Source organism: Sus scrofa, chromosome 7 (assembly GCF_054392235.1).
Source record: "Sus scrofa isolate SSC_HxYL_T2T_F1_AM1 chromosome 7, Sscrofa_HxYL_maternal_Yorkshire_Landrace_v2.0, whole genome shotgun sequence".
NCBI classification, from domain to species: domain Eukaryota; kingdom Metazoa; phylum Chordata; class Mammalia; order Artiodactyla; family Suidae; genus Sus; species Sus scrofa.
The window spans coordinates 90,904,188-90,926,300 of record NC_139389.1 but is presented as its reverse complement, the minus strand read 5'-3'; the positions used below and the strand labels follow the sequence as shown (position 1 = coordinate 90,926,300).

The window sequence follows — 22,113 nt, the reverse complement described above, 5'->3', positions numbered from 1 at the left end:
CCTACCACCTCTTCACAGTCTAAGCAGATTCATACCTTCTTTGTTTATTTTCCTATTCATGGCACTTTATTCATGTTCCAAATCATCCTGATCATATTACTTTACAGTTAATTTATAAGTAAATGGATTGACAAGAAGAATTGTGTTTATCCTTTTTTTTTGTAACCTCAGCTGCTAACACATGCTTAAAATAAAGAAGGAAGGAGGGAGACACTAAAGACATTGCCTCTGTGAAAAATTGGTTCAAGGTTTTAGTGATGTAAAATCTCTGATCTAGACACAGTGAAGGTGGCCTTCAACATGGGAGAATCATATTGCAATTCATATTTCAACAGATATAACAGATTATGTATTTATAATACAAAAATTCAACAAGTATAGAAGAGATATAATTGGATGCTTAAGACATTAAAATGCGCCTGATTTATAATTGGTGGGATGCATAAAAACCTGAGAAGAGTTCTGAAGAGCCAAAAAAAAGAGACTAGATGATAGAAGTGAAGAAGAATTAAGGAAAAAGAAACTATGCCAAAATGAAAACCTAAAATGAAGAAGAATTAAGGACAGTATGTATATAAAGGCAAAGAAGAAAGAAAAGGCCTACTTTAAATTGAGACACTTTATGGAATATGATTGTCATTACTTCCTACGCTTCAGAAACTCTATAAACATGAACCACTTTTAGTACTATTTCTGAGCTATCTTTTAAGTGCTCAGTCTCTTGGAAGATTTTCTTGATAAATATTTGCCAGTTATACACATCAAATTTACAAATACAAGTTGTATATTAATTTTCCCTTTGGATCTCCAATACCTTCTGATAATATATAAGAACAAAAAATTTGAAGAAAATGAGTTTACAGGGGAAGGAAATATAAATATGGAACCTAATAGGACAGTATCGACAGTTCTTTAGTTACCCTGGGATGAGTACTGGTAAAAAAATGGTTAGAAGAAGTAAAAAATAATTTTTTCATAGATGTACTAAAAGGAAGAGGAAATATATGAACAAATATCAGAATATAGAAAAAGTCAGAGTTTGACGTGTAAAATCCTAGACAGGATTCTAAATGGATCCACTAGTATATGATGCCGGTTCACCCAGAAGTCATCAAATACTTATAATCGACATGCTGATAGATGATATTCTGAAACCACATTCTCTTATAGCCTGGTTTGGCTTGAAAGAGAAAGTTGTTAGATTATTCTTCTCAAACACATTAATGATAACCATCTGTTTTAAATAATTATTTATGATATAAAAGAAAAGAACTAGCTCTTCACCTTTTGACTAAACCTTTTTCTCGACCCACATAGAATCAATCAATTTTCCAGAAACAGATTCCCAGATATTTTATATTTGTAGATGAGAAAAGTATTGGTAGCTGGGGTTCCAAATAATAGAATTATCAGGCTGAAAGAGGCCTATAGACATCTCTTGGCCTTAAAAATCTAAACCATAATTCATATAAATTTCCCTCTCAATCTAAAAATACCAAGAGGCCGTAACTTCCCTCAGGTAAAATGCCCTGCATTTTATTTTAAAAATTGTCATAAATTCTTCTTCACAACTGCTTCTCCTAATTTAAGACCATTTCTTTTACTTGTTATAACCGCATGCAACAGAAATATTTTCAATGATTTTTTTCAATTAAGATTTTATGTACACAAACTCAACAAACTATATCGCCCTTTAGCTTTCTGTTTTTCAGCACTCAAAAACTCAATTCCTTTCATATTTTCTCTTAGGATAACCTTTTTATCTACCTCCAACCTTGCAAAAAAAATCACAATTATCAACTTTCTCTAAAGAATCTGTATGCTACTTAAAGTTTAGAGACAAAATTAACAAAATTCTAAAGTTGTAAATCACTTAAGAAAGCAGAAGGACCAACTGATCTGGTAGTTTTCACTTTACTGTATACTTTCCACATACTATTTTGAGATGACATTTACTTTGGAAACAATTTAATCAGCTTTGGGTTTTTGCATATCTTTTCTATTCAGGTATCTTCCATTCAGACTTTTTTCATCTTGACAATTTTGAAAGTACCTAATAAATTCAAATTTCCTTGTCAGAGAAGAAAACTGACATCTCTTTGAAAAACTAATGGAGATTACAAGAGTACTTGCTTTCTTACTTTCTTGTGTCACCTATTTTTCTTACCTGTTTAATCAAAACACAGAGGGTGAGAAACATTCGTACCATCATCCTGGCAACAGAGCGTTAAACTCCGAACCTTATAAAACCATTTGTCTTTTCCTAATATCTTTTGCATTACCTTAACACTGTGATTCCAGTTAAAAGTCAAAGTGAGTTTACCTTCTCCAACATGTCAATACCCCTTTCACATTTATTCCCCACTACTAGTCTACTTGTTACCTCAGATGCTAACTGCCCTGCATAAGGATAACACTAATGCATTTGAAGATATGACTCATGTCCACAGCAGTTCATGTCTGACCCTAAAGTTACTCTATTTATCATTAAATTGATCCCCATTCTTCTACTTTACCTGGACAAAGGAAAAAGCCTCCTCATAGAGAATTAGATTTCTTGTGTTCTCTAACACAAAGTGCCACGAAATCTTGCCATTGTGGAAATAATGCTAATTAACAGCTCTGGAGGACAGTGACCAAGTGATACTGCAAAGACAAGCGTTTGGAAGGAGTTCATGTATCAAGGGAATTTACCCCCTAGGGACCTATTTGGTTTGACCATAACAAAGGTCCTCAAGACTCATAATTAGACCCTAGAGACAAAGAGCAAACATGTTTATTAACACAGAAAGACAGATCACACTGTACTCAAGATTTTGTCACCGTGAGTTAGAAATGTCAAATATGGAGTTCCTGTTGTGGCACAGAGGAAATGAATCCAACTAAGAACCATGAGGTTGCAGATTCGATCTCTGGCCTTGCGCCATGGGCTAAGGTTCCGGCGTTGCCATGAGCTGTGGTGTAGGTTGCAGACATGGCTCGGATCTGGCACCACTGTGGAGCTGGTGTAGGCTAGCAGCAACAGCTCCGATTGGACCTCTAGCCTGGGAACCTATATATGCTGTGAGTGAGGCCCTAAAATGAGAAAAGACAAAAAAAAAAAAAAAGAAAAAAAAGTCAAATATTTCAATATATGGTTTATGGATTTCCATTTTTACTGTTACCCTAGTTCCCACAATTGTCAAAGGCAAGCTCTTTTCCATGTACAAATTCACTTATACAAGGAGCTCCAAGTTGTCAGAGGCCAGTTTTAGCTGTTTCTCTCTGGAATATTCTTCCCTGGGGTACTAGGACCTCTGAACTTATAAAACCAAAGTTTACAAGAATGGGAAGGAAGCATAAACTTCCATAGTAAGATTTGGTCTTATTGTTAGAGTGACTGTTTACATTTTGGGTTCATACCTGCTGGCTATAGGACAGGTGGCAATATATATTAGCTACTGGTTCAAGTTATGTAGTGAATCAGATAAACAACATTGTAAGCATGCAAAGTTTTCACTTCCCAATTGATATAAAAGCTTAGTATTCACCAGGCCATCCCATCACCACACTGGTGAGTTGTTTCTTGGTTATGGAGCATGAATAAATATAGTAAATTCTTTGGGTGTGAGTCTGGTGGTCATACTTCATCTTCTGTAAAAATGTGTCTAGAGCTGATGTTTCATTGGAGATCATAGGAGTTGATAAAGCAGAAAAGGTACTCTATAAGTCCATATGTGGTAGTGTCAGCAGAAGCCACATGATTGGGAAATGAAAATTAGTACTCAGTGTAGATTTACATTACTATGAAGACAACTCTCTAATCCTTCCAGAACAAGAGGACAGTGAGTCTACTGAGAGCATGGTGAGGTTTGGCACTATGGAGTGTCCTGAGGCTTTACTTGTGCATTGGCAGCGTTTGCAGTCATCCATGGTGATGAGTGAGCAGAAATTTACGTGGTTAAGTCTATGCTGAGACTTTACTTATGCTGCTATGGTCACTGTTTAGTACCGGTTAAGAACGACTGAGTGCATGATACTAATGAAGCGATATGAGGATAGCTGGGAAAAGAGGCTGATTTCCATCACAGAAGTAAGTCATCTTGTCCCTTCATAGTGAATAATCTCTAATAGTCTTTCACATGGGCATTCTTTATGCCTCTTTAAAAATTCCATCCACGTCTCTTTCCCTAGACTCCACCTCAAGAAATTTATACCCTTGTTCTTTCTTAGGTCTTAAGCCAAACAACAATTAGCCCTGTCCACAAATGAACGGAATCTGTATCACAGGCCATCTCCCATTCCAAAGGACAAGTACAACTAAAGGCATTTTCTGACTGAGGGAAGGGCAAGATAGCACCATTGGAATACCCTGACTTCATCTCTTCCCATAGGCACACTGAGTCTATACCTACATATAGAGCAATTAGTGCTGAAGAAGAGCTAGGGGCTGACTCAATAGCTACTGCCCAGAGATGGTCCACCTAAAAATGGGTAGGAATGATGAAACATGGGAACCCCACAACTATCGTGGTGACCTGTGGTAGGGAGATATAAAGCTAAAGGGCAGAATACAGACTCACCCACTGTGAGACATGGTAAGAGAACAGTGGTTTGTATTTTCCACTTGTACATCCTATGAACATCTAGATGTAATGTGTACTAAATGTGTCCTGCTCTTACCTGTTCCTCCACCTTACGTGATGAGAAATTCCTCTTCCACTTGCTGAAGTGAAAAAACTTGGAGTCACTTCTCTCACATTCAGCATCCCCTCTGTTGGAGATTCCTATTAGCTAATGCTTCAAAATCTTACCACTGACATCTTACCATGTACATTGCTAACCAAGCCACCATCTCTCTGTTTCCTTGATTTCTGCAACAGACTACTAACTTCTCACCGCAGAGACCACTATACTACCCCTCCCCAGACTATTCTTAGAAGGACAACCAGACATAAAAATCATTTTAAACGTAAATGACACACGTCACCTCTATGCCCAGAACCCTCCACTGTCCTCACCACCTTCCTCAGAGTAAAAGCCAAATTATTTACCATGGTCTATAGAATCCCACATGATTTGGCTTCCTTTTATGTCACTGCATTTTCCCTACTTTTTTATCCTGACAAAGTAACACTGGTCTTCTGGATGTTTCTTGAACACACCAGGCACTTTAGGTCTTTATTCTGGCCCTACCCCGTCTGGGATGTCCTTCCTCTCTCATATCTGTATTAAAAACTCATGGAGCTATACCAACCTTTGCTTAATGACACCTTCCCAATGATGCCTACCATAACTACCCTATTTAGAAATCCCACCCACTCTCCCAACTCTGGAGTCTCAATCCACCTAGAAAATTACTTATTTATTTTATTATTTATTGTCTAAATAGCTCCAGTAAAACATAAGCTTCACAACAGTAGGAATTATTTTTTTTATATTTTATAAATATATACCCCCAAAATCTATAATAATGCTTGGCACTTAGTAAGCAGTCAATATTTACTGCATGAGTGAAAAATTGAGGGGGGGGAAAGTGGAAGAGGGAGAGAGAGAGGGAGAGAATCACTTTTGGGTTTATTTTTGTGACTGGATAGATGTTAGTGGAGGAGGACACTGTTTTCAATGATCATCACTGAATCCATTGAAATGAAATCTGAAGCATCCAAGAGGAGATGATAGAAGATATATTACACATAGGTCTAGATTTCAGAAGACACAAGGGCTGTATCTACGTGATAATGTAGTATAAAATGGGTACAAGTCATAAGGGAAATGATTATTCATTAAATGGTGCTGAGGTAATTAACAAAAATTTTTGAAAAATTTACATCCTCTTCTATTATTTGCAGCAAAATAAAAAATTTTTAAATTTAAGTTTAGTTGATTTACAGTGTTGTACCAATTTCTGCTGTATAGCAAAGTGACTCAGTTATAAATATACATATTTTTAAAAATATGATCTTATTCTTTGTAATATTCTTATCATGGTCTACCCCAGGATATTGGATATAGTTCCCTGTGCTATACAGTAGGGCCTTGTTGTTTTTCCTTTCTAAATGTAGTAGTTTGCATCTACTAACCCAAACTCCTAGTTGATCCCTCTCCACCCCGCCCCTTCCCTGGCAGCCACAAGTCTCTTCTCTATGCACATGGCATTTCTATTTGGAGATAGATTTATTTGTACCATATTTTAGATTCCATATGTAAGGGATATCATATGGTATTTGTCTTTCTCATTCACTTCACTTAGTATGAGAGTCTCTAGTTGCATCCATGTTGCTGCAACGGCATTATTTTGTTCTTTTTATGGCTGAGTAGTATTCCATTGTGTATATGTATTACATCATTTTAATCCATTCCTCTGTCTATGGGCAATTAGGTTGTTTGCATGTCTTAGCTATTATGAATAGTGATGCAAGGAACATAATGGTGCATGTATGTTTTTGAATTATAGTTTTGTCCCAATATATGCCCAGAAGTGGGATTGTTGGATAATGCAATAATTCCATTTTCAGTTTTCTGAGGAACCCCCATACTGTTTTCCATAGTGGTTTTATCAATTTACATTCCCAACAACAGAATAGGAGGCTTCTATTTTATCTAGACACTCTCTAGTATTTATCATTTGTGGACTTTTTGATGATGGCCAATCTGACTGGCGTGAGGTGGCACCTCATTGTAGTTTTGATTTGCATTTCTCTGATAATTAGTGATGTTGAGCATCTTTTCATGGGCCTACTGGCCACCTGTATGTCTTCTTTGGAGAAATGTCTGTTTAAGTCTTCTGTCCATTTTTGATTTGTTGTTGTTGAGTTGTATGAGTTGTTTTTATATTTTTGAGATTAGTCCCTTCAGTCACCTCATTTGCAAACATTTTCTCCCATCCTTCAGGCTGTCTTTTCATTTTGTTAATGGCTTCCTTTGCTGTGCAAAAGCTTATAAGTTGATTAGCTATCATTTGTTTATTTTTGTTTTTTAATTCTATTGTGTTGGGAGACTGACCTAATAAAACATTTGTACAATTCGTGTCAGAGAACATTTTGCCTATGTTCTCTTCTAGGAATTCTATGGTGTCATGTCTTATGTTTAAATCTTTAAGCCATTTTGAGTTTATTTTTGTACATGGTGTGAGGCTGTGTTATAAATTTATTGACTTACATGCAGCTGTCCAATTTTTTCACCATGACTTGCTAAAGAGATTGTCTTTTACCTATTTTGTATCCCTGCCTCCTTTGTTAAAGATTAACTGACTGTAGGTTTGTGGGTTTATTTCTGGGCTCTCTACTCTGATTGATCTGTATGCCTGTTTTTGTACCAGTACCACACTTTTTTGGTTATTGTAGTTTTATAATATAGTCTAAAGACTGGGAGAGTTATGCCTCTTGCTCCCCCTACCCCAGATAACTTTGAAAATTCTGGGTCTTTTATTGTTCCATATAATTTTAGGATTATTTGCTCTAGTTTTGTGAAAATTGCCATGGGTAATTTGATAGGGATCACGTGAAATATATAAATTTCTTTGGGTAATATTTCCATTTTAACAATGCTACAAAATAATTTATAGGTAGATAATGTATCTTAGAAATACAGAGTCATGAGTATTCATTAGGTATTGGGATGGGAAAGAACTTAAGAATATCACCATGAAGTCACAATTTAAAAAAGCTCTATGTAGACAGTATCACAGAAGTACAACTTTAATGTTTCAGAATATGGTAAGTAAAACTAAAAAGAAAGTAAAAAATTGGGAGAGATATTTTGAACATAAATATTATAATAAAGGAATTAATATCTTTAACATATATGTAGGACTAATAAATCAATATAAAAAAACTAATATACCACCAGTATGGATAGGAAGGAAGAATACCTAATCAAATGATATTAATTCCTGTTTCAATAAGAAAAAACATGGGGCAATTTTTTCTGTACTGAATCACTTATCTCTTTCCACTGTTGGCTCTACCCCAGCTCCCCAATTTGGGAAATGCTCCTCCTCAAACTCATGTAGTTCTCTGGTGGCTATCAACTAGATAACCTTGGCTCCTGCCAAGGTAGGGATGTGTCCAGACCTGGCCTATGAGAGACCTGGCATGGAAGTAAAACACCAGTATGGATTCTTCCATTGTGTTTTAATACAGACATTAGGAAAAAAAACTTTTCCTTTTCTGCCAGGTTGTTCTCCTGTAATGATTTAAAATTGAGTTATTTGTAGCCTCTACTCAATTTCCACCCCATACATAAAAAACCCAAGTGCAAAATGAGAAAATAAGACCATTGTACTTAGATTTACAGAATCCATAGCTAGAGAGGGAGGAGAGAAAGAAAGGGAGAAAAAAGCAAGAGATAGAGAGAGTGAATGATAGAGAAAATCTAAAAGTGTGAAAGTCAGTGAATCCCTGGACTCCAAGAGGCTGACTCCTCTGTTGGATGTCAAAATAATAACTTAAGTCAATTCAGTTCCTTTTTAAAAAATATATAAAAATTTTTTATGTGATAAAAATTCACACACATACAACATACAATTTATCATCTTAACCAGTTTCAAATTTACAATTCAAGCTGTTCAGAACATTCACATTGTTGTACAAGAGCTCTCTAGATCTATTTCTTTTGAACAACTGAAATTCTACAATTTTTTGTTTTAGTTGTTTTAAGCTTGTTTGGATTAGATTCCTGACAGGTAATTCAAAGAGTTCAGATTAATAACATGTGAAAAGGTACAAGTATAAGTAATCAAATATAGTTATTTATTTAATTTCTTTATTCATTTTATGCACCTGTGGCATGGGGAAGTTCCTGGGCCAGGGACTGAATCCAAGCCACACTATGACCCATGCTGCAGCTGTGGCAATGTCAGATCATTTAAACCACTGCATCAGGCTGGGGATTGTACCCACACCTCCAAAGTGACCTGAGCCTCTGCAGCTAGATTGTAAATCCACTGCTCCATTGGGGGACTCCAAAAGAAATTTAAAATAATATGTAATCTTTTTTTGTCTGTTAACTTGATAAATATTTTAAATAATCACATTCAGTGTTTGGGGGGGTATTGTAATGGATATACTTCTCAGCAAGTACATCTCTTTTGAGAGAAATGATAATATAGATTTTAAAATATCATATCCTACTAATCTAAAAATATCAATCTATAAAGGAAGTCATCTAAAACACAGAGAGGCATATGAATAAATTCTCAAGGCAGAATAAAAAACTGAAGATAATCTAATTGACCAACATCAGAGTAATAACAAATGTGATTATGCTATTATCGCACAAAGCAATATCATGTATATATTAAAAATTTTCTTGTGCTACAATATGTAATAATGTGACAGTAATCTCAGTACATAATATTTATCAAAGAAGGCAGGATAAAAATGAAGAGACTATAAAATCCTAATTTTGTAAATATATATTTATATTTATTCATAGAACAATACTAGAAACAGATATACTGAGATATTACTAATAATTATTTTCATATGGTGATTTATATTTATATTTTTCTTTCTAATTTCCAAATAAATCTTGCATAATGAGAATATTTTCCTTTTATTACAAGAAAAAATTAGTATTTTATTAAAGGAATAAGAAAAAAAAGGATTTCACATCAGAATTAATTAAAAAATCAGATTCCTGAGAATCAGAGTTGTATTTCTCAATGCCCCTCTTTTTTTTTCCTTTTTAAGGGCTGCACCCATGGCATATGGAAGTTCCTGGGCCAAGGGTCGAATTGCAGCTACAGCTGAGTCCTATGCCACAGCCACAGCAACACTGGATCTAAGCCACATCTGTCACCTATGCTGCACCTTAGGCAATGCTGGATCCTTAACCCACTGTGCCAGGCCAGGGATCAAACACATCCTGACAGAAACAATATTGAATCTTTAACCTGCTGATCCACTAAGGCAATTCATATCAATACACTTTTGATTATACATGATAGAATCACAACTTAAACAACCTTATGCCAGAGCATGGGTGAATTGGCTCATTTATTAGCTCAGGTATTGATGATACTGAATACAGGGCAAGAATGAAGCTGAATGCCCAAGACAGCTGGAACCAAGAACTTTTAATACCACCAAGCTTCTGTCTTTAAATCCTACAGCTTCTTCTTTCACATGTCTTTAAAAAATTATCCCAAATTTAATTTTTCTCTTAAAAATTTTTTTTTTAATTGTTATTTCCCCAATACAATCTTTTTTTTCCTACTGTACAGCATGGTGACCCAGTTACACATACATGTATACCTTCTATTTTCTCACATTATCATGCCCCATCATAAGTGACTAGACATAGTTCCCAGTACTACACAGCAAGATCTTATTGCTAATACATTCCAAAAGCAATGGTTTGCATTTATTAACCACAAGCTCCCAATCCGTCCCACTCCCTCCCCCTCCCCCTTGGCAACCACAAGTCTGTTCTGCCAGTCCATGATTTTCTTTTCTGTGGAAAGGTTCATTTATGCTGAATATTAGATTCCAGATATAAGTGCTATCAGATGGTATTTGTCTTTCTCTTTCTGACTGACTTCACTCAGGATGAGAGTCTCTAGTTCCATCCATGTTGCTAAAAATGGCATTATTTTGTTCTTTTTTATGGCTGAGTAGTATTCCATTGTGTGTATATACCATATCTTCCTAATCCAATCATCCGTAGAGGGACATTTGGGTTGTTTTCATGTCTTGACTATTGTGAATAGTGCTGCAATGAACACGTGGGTGCATGTGTCTTTTTTAAGGAAAGTTTTTCTGACAGCAGGATGTATGCCTGCCAGCAGATCAACATACCACAGCTCCAAAAGGGACTGAGGTTTGCTTTCTCTCTATTCTCAAAGTCCCTTCCTGGGAGGAAGCTCAGATATGGCCCATTTTGGTCAAAGACACATACCTGCTCCATTTAACTGTGGCCTGCAGATACATCACTGTCATTACATCACTCGGTTGAGAAGCCTAAACTTTGACCAAGCAGTAGTGGTCAGAGAGGTAGGCTCTACATGTCATCTAATCATACCACATGGTTGCTGCAAGATAACACACATTTAGAAGAAGGAGAAGGTTGCTTATTTGGGCAAACAGCAGAGCAGGTGTCCACCAGAAGCAATAATTTTTTAGAATAAAATATGAAGAGATTATAAGCTGGTATAACCACTATGGAGAAAAGCATGGAGGTTCCTTAAAAAACTAAATATAGAACTACCATATGATCCAGCAATTCCACTTCTGAGCATATATCTAGAGAAAACTGTAATTCAAAAGATACATGCAACTCAGTGTTCATCACAGCACCATTTGCAATAGCTAAGACATGGAAGCAACCTAAATGTTCACTGACAGAGGAATGGTTAAAGAAGATGTGGTACATGTATACAATGGAATACTACTCATCCATAAAAAGAATGAAATGGTACCATTAACAGCAACATGAATGGACATAGAAATTATCATGTAAGTGAGATAAGTCAGACAGAGAAAAAAATATCATATGAGATCATAAATATGTGGAATCTAATAAAAATGATCCAAAGGAACTTACAAAACAGAAACAGACTCAAACATTTTCAAACCAAATTTATGGTTACCAAAGGGGAAATGTGGGAGGGATAAATTAGTTGTTTGCGATTGACGTGTACAAACTACTATATACAAAATGGATAGGTAACAAGGACCTATTGTATAGCACAGGGAATTTTACTCAATACTGTGCAATAACCTTAAACGAGAAGAGAATCTGAAAAGGAACAGATTTATATATGTGTACAACTGATTCACTTTGCTGTGCACCTCGAAACTAACACAACATTGTCAGTCAACTGTACTCAAATAAAATGTATAAACAAGGAATAACATTAAAACAGTTTTAAATTGGATGATACAGAAAATGTTTATTCACTATGCAGTTGAAGAATCTATCTTGTCATGGATAAAGAACTAACACAAACACAGAAAGGGAAAAGATTGGGAGCAGCAGGCATTTAAATCAACATAAATAATAAAGAATCTGAGAATCTTTTATAGATCTAATGAACATTAGTCAGTGGAAGAGAAAACCCAGTGAAACTTCCATTTTAAAAACACCACTTCCAAACAAATTATAAGGAAGCTGAGTATAAGTGCTAGTCAGTAAACTGATATATGCATATTGGTTTTCTAAGGGTACAAAGAAAAGGGAGTCAAAAACAGAAAAATAGATATAAGAGCAATGGAAATCAAAAGAAAAGGCAAACAACTTATCAAACAAAAAAAGTTGTGAAATCAATAAGGGCCAAGTAGCCCAAGGGAGCCTTGGTAAACTGGTTAAAGTATATTGAATGTGTGTTCGGGTGTATAACGATCAGAGTTATCTGCTCTACATCTTTGAGAGTGAGTCTTGGTTCTTTGTTGAAATGGGCAAGAATTGAAATTTCTAAATCTGTTGATGCAAATCCCTTATTCCTATAGAATTGAATATAGGAAGATATTCAACATATACCATTATAAGTAAAACATCTCCAAAACTAAAATTTACCTTTCAGTGACTCAAATCATTCCGATGTAACAAGAATGGTCATGTCAGCAGAAGGAAAAGGAAGAACTAGGTTGATTACATGTGGAAATAAAAATGCATCTGTATGTATGTAGGAAAATAATACGAACAGGTGTCAAAAGGTAAAGGAGTTCTGTGTGGGCACGATGGGTTATGGATCGGCCTTGTCACTGCTGTGGCTAGGGGTCAATACATGGCCTGAGAACCTCTGCATGCTAAGGGACTGACTTAAAAAATGTCAAAATGGGAACTCATTCCTATTACGGCACAGTGGTTAATGAACCTGACTAGTATCCATGAGGTCATGGGTTCAATTCTGGCCTTGCTCAGTGTGTTAAGGACCTGACGTTGCTGTGAGCTGTGCTGTAGATCGCAGATGCGGCTCGGATCTGGCGTTGCTGTGGTTGCAGTGTAGGCCGGCAGCTGTAGCTCTGATTAGACCCCTAGCCTGGGAACCTCCATATGCTGGGGTGTGGCCCTAAAAAGACGAAAACAAACAAAAAAACAAACAAACAAAAAAACCTCCCAAAATGTCAAAAGGTATGTTTTGTGATAAAACTGCCAGCACTATTCAGATTAAAGGCCTGGTTTAAGGATCTTGTTTTTCCAAATGTGATGATGGGCATATCCTAGCATGGGACATACAGGCATTAAGTATCAAAATTGATATGATTAAATATTTGAATAATCCAACTAACTCTTCTTGCCTGATTTCCTGCTCATTGATGTTTCTGTCATCATTTGAATTCTCAGAAATTTCTCTATAGTGAAATAATGAGTAATACTTATGTGGAAGTTATTCAGACCACTTGATATTTTTTGCGGCAAATTAATAAACTGGGATCTTGATGTATGTATTTCCATCTAGCATCAATTTACTTAGTGTCAATCAGCATTTCCTCATATATAACTCACTCTGACACTGAACAGACTTAGCATAGACAATAGTAAATTCATCAAGGTCGTGTCTCCTGAGAGATAAGCATTTTGGCCTTCTCCAGAGACACATTTTACCACATTCTTCCGCCAACCATATAGAGTAACACAATCTCTCACTTAACATTTTTAAAAGAACCTTGTTATTTTAATTTGGGACAACTAAATGTTCATAAGGTACTTAGACACTCCTGATATTAAAATAATGGAAATTCAATATTACTCCATGTGACTAAGGAGACTTCATGATACTTTTGGCATTTACGAAATCCTTCCATAAATAAAAAACTGACTGCATACTTTCCTCATTGCCACTTTCATTTCTTTGTTCCTCAATGTATAGATGACTGAATTTAAAAAAGGAGTGAGAACTGCATCAAAAACAGCAAGGAATTTGTCTAGGTTGGATGTGGAATGAGGCCACATATAAACAAAAATGAAAGGACCGGAAAATAAAACCACCACCATGACATGAGTTGACAAGGTGGAGAGGGCCTTAGATGAGCTCCCTGAAGAGTGTTTCTGAACAGTAATCAGGATAAAAATGTAGGAGATGGTCAATATGAAGAATGATCCCAGGGATATAAATCCACTGTTGGCTGTGACCATGAACTCTAGTCTGTAGGTATCTGTGCAGGCAAGTTTGATGAACCGAGGAAGGTCACAGTAAATGCTGTCTAGAACATTAGGGCCACAGAATGGCAATTTTACAACAAACGCCAGCTGAACCACAGAGTGAACCAAACCAATTATCCATGCAGCAACCAGGAACAAAATACACATTTTGGGGCTCATGATAGCCAAATAGTGAAGAGGCTTACATATGGTGACATATCTGTCAAAGGCCGTGGCGACAAGAAGCACCATCTCCACACCACCAATGATGTGGATGAAGAAGATTTGAGTGATGCAGCCACTGAAGGAGATGACTTTATGTTTCCTGAACAGATCATAAATCATTTTGGGAGAAAAGACAGAAGAAACTCCTAGGTCAATGAAGGAGAGGTTGGCTAACAGAAAGTACATGGGGGAGTGTAAGTGACGGTCGGAAGTCACTGTGAGCAAAATGAGAGAATTTCCCATCATGCTTGCCACATAAAAAACAGATGAGAACAGAAAGAGGAGAAGTTGTATTTCCCAGGAGTTGGTGAGTCCCAGGAACACAAACTCTGACACCACAGAATGATTATCTCTGTTCATCATTTTGTTAGCTGGAATGTTTTCAGATAAAGAAAAAGGCAAAGAAAATGAAAATAGGTATGTTAATAATGTCCCATATTATTATAATTCATTATTCAAGGATATAAACAGTGTGAAGACTATAACTCTTGCAGAATTCCTCCTCAAGGCTATATCATTACCAAATAAGCATTTTACCTGTGGTCACTTAAAGTGGTTGAGTCACTTCCACATGCAATATCCCTTTACCACATCCTCTAGGACTAATTGGCTAAAAATAAAAGAGAATGAAACAAGTATGAAAACATAGTAGTTGTGGAGAGCAAAGATTGGGATGGGCAGTCTAGATGGTACAGTGCAACAGAAAGATAGAAAAAAGGAAGAGGTAGTGATGGCATTTGGCAGAACTCACAGGTTCTATTTTTAAACTGGTCATAAAACAATTCTTTGGCTATTCAAATTGTGTCATTTCTTAACCTCACCTATCTCAGGCATGATATGTCTCTTGAGTCACTTTATAACACACTTATAAGCACATTCGCAATTTACACAAAGATCAAGCGTAGTGATGAGCATAAGAGAATCAGTCATGGGGCATAGAGGTGACTAGGACAGTCCCCAGGAAAGGGTAGACTAGATAGTCATAGCACAGGGCATCTGCATGGGCTTCCAGGATTATAAGCAAAAGTACCTAGAAGAGTGGTTAGCAGCCAGGCCATGTTCAGGATGTGTGTGGTGGGATTGGAGTTGGGGTGGGGAAGTTGTGTTACGGGAAATCAGGAAGTTAAGAAGGTCAATTTGATTTATGTCTCCAGATTCTTCTCAATCTCTTGAGGTTTGCTATATAGCTCGGTTATAGCTATTTAAGCACTACCCTTAGAATTTCCTGGCAATGAAGAGATGCACATTCATGTCACAGTTGTTCTAGAACCATTCACCCTCTCCTGTTTCTCCCCCTCCCTGAGTCCCCTTTATGCTTCTTATCTTATCTCTCTACTTTAAACCTCCCTTGTCTGGCATCTGATGACAAGTCTGACTCTTTCCTGACCATATTTTGGGAATACTACATGAACTTCTCTAGATCTTTCAGGGAACACACTTTTGCCACATAGAAGAAATACTCTCTTGTCTGTGAGTCTAATCCTTCAGTGTCAAGTCCTTCTGTTCCCAGAATATTTGGACATGCAGCTAAAAGCTGGAGTGAGTTGAGAAAAGGAGTACGCTGAAGCATACACAGTAAAGGGCTGGTAAAATAAAGGTACAAGAACACAAAAAGCCTCAGACCTGACTCTGAAGGGGCAAGAGAAACACAGAAATAGAAAAAATGGATCTCAAAGCTTTGCCTTTTAACATGGGCATTTATGCACACACATATGCACACATCTCAGTCTACATTATGAGTGGAATCAGTCATAAAATTATTTTCCCACAAATGTCAATAGTGATGATTTAGACCAAGTTAATAATTTATCATTGAGAAAACCATGGATCAGTGCGGAACAAGTAACTGGTTAGAGACAGAGAAACTAGATTTTTCTAGTCCATATGTGGCTTCAGAGTCTACATACTAGAAAAATAACAAAGTGAGAGGACATTAGCCAAACTTCTAACAGTGAAAACAGTAGCCATTGTTACATGTGGTTATTAAATGAAATTAAAAATCTATTTTCTCAGTTGCACTTACCATACTTCTAGTACTCAGTAGCTCTGTGGGGCTAGTGGTTATGTATTGGATAGCACATACAGAACATTTACAATCACTGCTCATCCATTAAAAGTCAATCAAAATCCCATTTCTGCCAAAAAATTTCCCCAGTAACTGTGCCCCATAATTGTTCCCCTCTATTATTACTATAAATCAGGAAACTTAAATTTTATCAAAAACTAAAAATAACAAACATAAAAATAAACCACATATATGGCATCTGAGAAACTCTAGGTCCTTGCTGTTGGCCAGGAAGGATACACAGGAATCTGCTGGGAAATTTAGAGACAGCTTTACAATAGAGAAAGACTTGATGTGAGATTTGAAACAGTAATGAAAATTTAATAAGCTGAGAGCAGAGTGGAAGGTATTCTGAGAAAAGAATAAATGATCCTTTATTTAGACAAAACCCTTTGCCAGTTATCATAATTCTTCAAGAGTTTTTTGTTGTTGTTGTCTTTTTAGGGCCACATCCAAGGCATATGGAAGTTCCCAGGGTAGGAGTTGAATCAGAGCTGCAGCCACTAGCCTACATCACAGCCACAGCAATGTGGGATCTGAGCCACATCTATGAACTAACCACAGCTTATGGAAACACCAGATCCCTGACCCACTGAATGAAGCCAGGGATTGAACCCACATCCTCATGGTTTCATTACCCCTGAGCCAACACAGGAACTTCCAAAACTTTTAATATTACCGATTCTTGCTACCTAAGTATAGAAGACAATGACCATTTCTTCAGAATATTGTGTATTTTTTTTTAATACTGCTTGAAAGAAGTAGCAAAGATTACTTGATTGTTTAGTCAACAACTCTTCTCTAAGTAAAGCCATTTTTTTAGGTGCATAGTTTTCCACAGTTCCCCATTTTCCAGCTTATCATTTTTTCTAGTGAAGTCCAGTAAGAATAAGTAAAGTTTCCAAAATCAAATTGAACATTAACACATTTCTCAACCACTCCCAAGAGAATGTCTGATATTCTTGCTATAAATTTCCAGCTGTGGAGTAGGGAAGGCATACCTCAAGCCTTATTGTGGTCCATGGTTTAACCTCTGAAGTTTAGAAAACAATAAGAAGCATGTAGAAAGAGAGAGAGAAGAAGGAATGAGGGAGGAAGGGTAAGAGGGAGGAAGAGTGAGAGAGACAGAGACAGAGACAGAAAGAGACACAGAAAGAGAGAGAAGCAGTAATTCTAAAAACAGCCTGCATAGCAGGGAACTTATACAATCTCAAGTTTTTCCATTTACATTTTTCATGATATAGGTAGTAGTCATTTTTCATGCCATCTTTAAAGTCACAGAGGAAAATACAGATATTTTAAAACCACAATATTAAAGTTTCTGAAATAATTAATGATGGAATTTTAGAGCTGGAAAAGCATGCATTACATGTATGGCACATATTTACTACATATTGAATTGTTATGATTACTTTTGGAGGGATATTTCCATAGTAGCATTATTATCATTTATAGAGGGGGAATTGCAAGTTCAGAGAAGTCAGTAACTTATCCCAAAACAGAATTACTGATTTTGGAACCCAAAATTAGCCTTTCTGATACTAAATTCCTTGCTCTTTAACTACATCATGCAAAACACAAAATGGTTCTTTGTTCATAATCTTAAAAAATTATTCCTACTATAAATTTAAAGCATAATTAAAAAAATGTACACCTGAAAGTTACATAAAATTACATGTCAATCATATCTCAATAAAGCTGGAAAAAAAAGAATACAATTTTATTCTGAAGAATATGCCATCCTATACATGTAAATATTTAACACGCACATACATCAACACACCCAAGATTTCATAGCTTCTATAGAAGAGGATATACATAAATCCACACATTATTGGTATAAGTTAAGGGGAAAGGAAAAAGGTGTTTTCTGGTTATAATGGGAAAGAACCAAATACACCAAAGTTTTGGTGCCAGTAAAAGATTCATCAAATCACAAGGCAATTTATTCCTAAAAAGTGGTAATAATTTAGAGGCAAGAAAAATCCCAGCTAGAGACAAAATTTAAGAAGCCATCTAAAAGTTGAAGTTATGAGAAAGATGGTTTGTTTAAAGCATAACATATAAGCAGATAAAAGAAAATTAATGGAGAAAACACACATGGCCCCTAAAGAACAAATACTTTGTATTTGTCACCATTCTTATTGTATTATTCTTACAAGCATTTTAATACATTAGGCCTTTAAAAAGACCCTTTTCTGTGCATGACAATAAAAATCAAGAGAGAAGGGAATGCCAAAGAGGTAAGTAATGGCTGTCACTTTCACAAGCTGCACAGAGATCAAAAAGGAAAAAGACTAAGAAAAATGCATGGATTTAGATATCTTTGGTGCCATTAAGGAGAGCAGGTGAAATCAAACAGTAAAGAGAAAATCAAGATTGTAGGGGGGTAACCCATGGTGACCAAGTGGAGAAAGCAAAATCAGAAATGGCAAATAATTTCAACAATAGAGGAAAAAAGGTTTTTTTCAGGGTGACTATGAAAAAGAAGGGAATTTGTTATGTGCACAAAATTTGTACAGTGGTAGGAATCTATAAACAGCTAAAAAATAAATAAAATTTCCAAGCAACTTTGAGAATCTTACTGAAGATGAGACTCATGAACTTGGGCAAACACTAGATGGTGTATTTTTGTGACATCATTCCAAAACACTCAGGAACAAAATACTTAGGATTTTTGAGTAGCACATTTACTTACCATATGAAGCTGAATGAAGTATCAAAAAAAAAAAAAAAAAAAGCAGAGATCCTTGGGTGTACATGTTACACTGAAGTTGTCCGATCAAATTCCATTCTGTGCAATATGAATGAAGCCAAAGATGACCTGGCACATGGAGAAAAATAGAATATGGATCATAGAATCTTAAAAGCAGGAACAGCAATGAGAAGCTTATGGTAACTCCTGTTTCTCCCCTATCTTGATTCTCCAATCTGGATTCCAATTAAAAAATAACCTCACAACAACCTGATGACTAGTTAATGCTGCTTCATGATACATTGGCAAAGTTATCAAGAGAGTAGATAAGAGAGTTCTCATCACAAGGAGAATTTTTTTCTCTTAATTGTATCTATATGAGATGATGGATGTTAAATAACCTACTGTGGTAATCATTTCACAATATATGTAAATCAGATCATCTTATTGTACACTTCAAATTTATATGGTGGTAGATGTCATTATTTTCAATAAACCTAGGAAAAATAAAACATCCTTATTTTCTCTCATGTGCCCTTTTCTACACAATTTCCTTGACTCTTCCTTCCTGTACAGTTTCTGCTGAAGCTAATTCTGTTACAGCCTTCCTCTCTGGAGCCATGAGATGGAGATTCTTCTTGTGGTAGTTTACAGTCTAGCAACCCCTCCTCCACCACCTACCTAATCTATGAAAAGATCTAAGTTGGAAGCATGGTCAGGGAGTCAGAGAAGTCCCACAAGCTAAGTTTTCTCCTGTGTGTAAGTATTGCCCACATCCTTCCACCCACATGCCCTATAAGAAGAAGCAGCTATTTTTCAGAGATGACTAATGAGATTTAGAAGATGGTGACCAAGTGATGCCTTAGAGTTCTGGGATGCTCAGACTGAGGTCATCAGGCCAAGGGAATTGTTTTACAGGATTGTGAGGGAGGGAGCATAGGGAATGCATAATTTTCTTATAAAAATAAAGATTTACCTTTGTTTTTTTCTATAATTTTAATCTTTATATTATTATATGACCCAGGGTGACTCTCTAATGAAGGGAAAATTCATTTTCTAATTTTGATTTCTTTTATTTTTAAGAATGTTTTGTTGGAATACAGTTGATTTAAAATATTGTGTTATTTTGAGGTGTAGAGCAAAGTGATTAAGTTATACATATACATATATCCATTTTTTTCAGATTCTTTCCCCAAATAGGTAATTACAGAGTACTGAGTATATTTACCTGTGCTATTCAGTAGGTCCTTGCTACTTATCTATTTTATATACAGTAGTGTGTATATGTTAATCCTAACCTTTAATTTATCCTTCACCCATGTTTCCCCTTTGGTAACCATAAAGATTTTGATTTCAAAATCTTTGAGTCTGTTTCTATTTTGTAAATAAGTTCTTTCATATCATTTTTATTCCATTCCACATATGTGACATATGATATTTGTCTGATTTACTTCACTTAGTTTCACTTAGTTTTCACTTTAATTCATTTTGAGTTTTATTTGGTGTGTATTCTAATAGTGTTAGGTAATGTTTTGATTTCTTTCTTTTACATGTAGCTGTCCAGTTTTCCCAGCACTGCTTATTGAAAAGACTGCATTTTTTCCCATTGAATATTCTTACCTCCTTAGCCATAGATTAGTTTACCATAGATGCTTGAGTTTATTTCTGAGTTTTCTATACTGTTCCACTGACCTATATTTCTGTTTTGGTGCAAGTACCATACTGTTTTGATGACTGTAGCTTTGTAGTATAGCCTGAAGTCATGGAGCCTGATTACTACATTTCTGCTTATGTTTTTTTCAAGATTGCTTTGGAAATTAGGGATCTTTTGTATTCCCATACAAATTAAAAAAATTTCTCTTCTAGCTCTGTGCAAATGCCATTGGTAATTTGATAGGGATTGTACTGAATATGCAGATTGCCTTGGGTAGTATAGTAATTTTGACAATACTGATTCTTCCCTTCCAAGAACACTGTACATCTTTCCATCTGTTTGTGTCATCTTTGGTTTCTTTCATGAGCATCTTACAGTTTTCAGAGTACAGGTTTTTTTTTTTTTTTTTTTTTTTTTCTCCTTAGATAGGATTATTTCTCAGTATTTTATTCTTTGTGATGTGATGGTAAATATGATTGTTTCCCTGATTTCTCTTTCTAATCTTTTATTGTTAGTGAAAAGGAGTGCCAGAGATTTCTGTGTATTAATTTTATATCCTACAACTTTACCAAATTCATTTATGACTAGTAGTTTTCTAGTGACATGTTTAGGATTATCTATGTATATGTCATATCATCTGCAAACAGTGACACTTTTACTTCTTTTCTTTTTTTATTTTATTTTATTTTATTTTATTTTCCCACTGTACAGCAAGGGGGTCAGGTTATCCTTAGATGTATACATTGCAATTACAGTTTTTTCCCCCACCCTTTCTTCTGTTGCAACATGAGTATCTAGACATAGTTCTCAATGCTATTCAGCAGGATCTCCTTGTAAATCTATTCTACGTTGTGTCTGATAAGCCCAAACTCCCGATCCCTCCCACTCCCTCCCCCTCCCATCAGGCAACCACAAGTCTCTTCTCCAAGTCCATGATTTTCTTTTCTGAGGAGATGTTCATTTGTGCTGGATATTAGATTCCAGTTATAAGTGATATCATATGGTATTTGTCTTTGTCTTTCTGGCTCATTTCACTCAGTATGAGAGTCTCTAGTTCCATCCATGTTGCTGCAAATGGCATTATGTCATCTTTTTTTATGGCTGAGTAGTATTCCATTGCACAGCAAAGGAAACCAAAAAGAAAACAAAAAGACAACTTACAGAATGGGAGAAAATAGTTTCAAATGATGCAACTGACAAGGGCTTAATCTCTAGAATATATAAACAACTTATACAACCCAACAGCAAAAAAACCAATCAATCAATGGAAAAATGGGCAAAAGACCTGAATAGACATTTCTCCAAAGAAGATATATAGATGGCCAACAAACACATGAGAAAATGCTCAACATCGCTGATTATAAGAGAAATGCAAATCAAAACTACCATGAGGTACCACCTCACACC

At 35.8% G+C, this 22,113-nt stretch overlaps 1 protein-coding gene and 1 long non-coding RNA gene across 2 annotated transcripts in view; one reads left to right on the top strand and one right to left on the bottom strand.

Annotated features, from left to right (window-relative positions):
- LOC146401763 (uncharacterized) overlaps positions 1 to 22,113 on the top strand; it is a 909,931-nt gene that overhangs the window by 450,610 nt on the left and 437,208 nt on the right. The gene's annotated exons all lie outside the window — the stretch shown is intronic.
- Positions 13,714 to 14,652, bottom strand: LOC100154552 (olfactory receptor 4F3/4F16/4F29-like). The gene has a single exon (XM_001925067.1). The coding sequence runs from the start codon at positions 14,650 to 14,652 to the stop codon at positions 13,714 to 13,716; it is 939 nt and encodes a 312-aa protein (XP_001925102.1).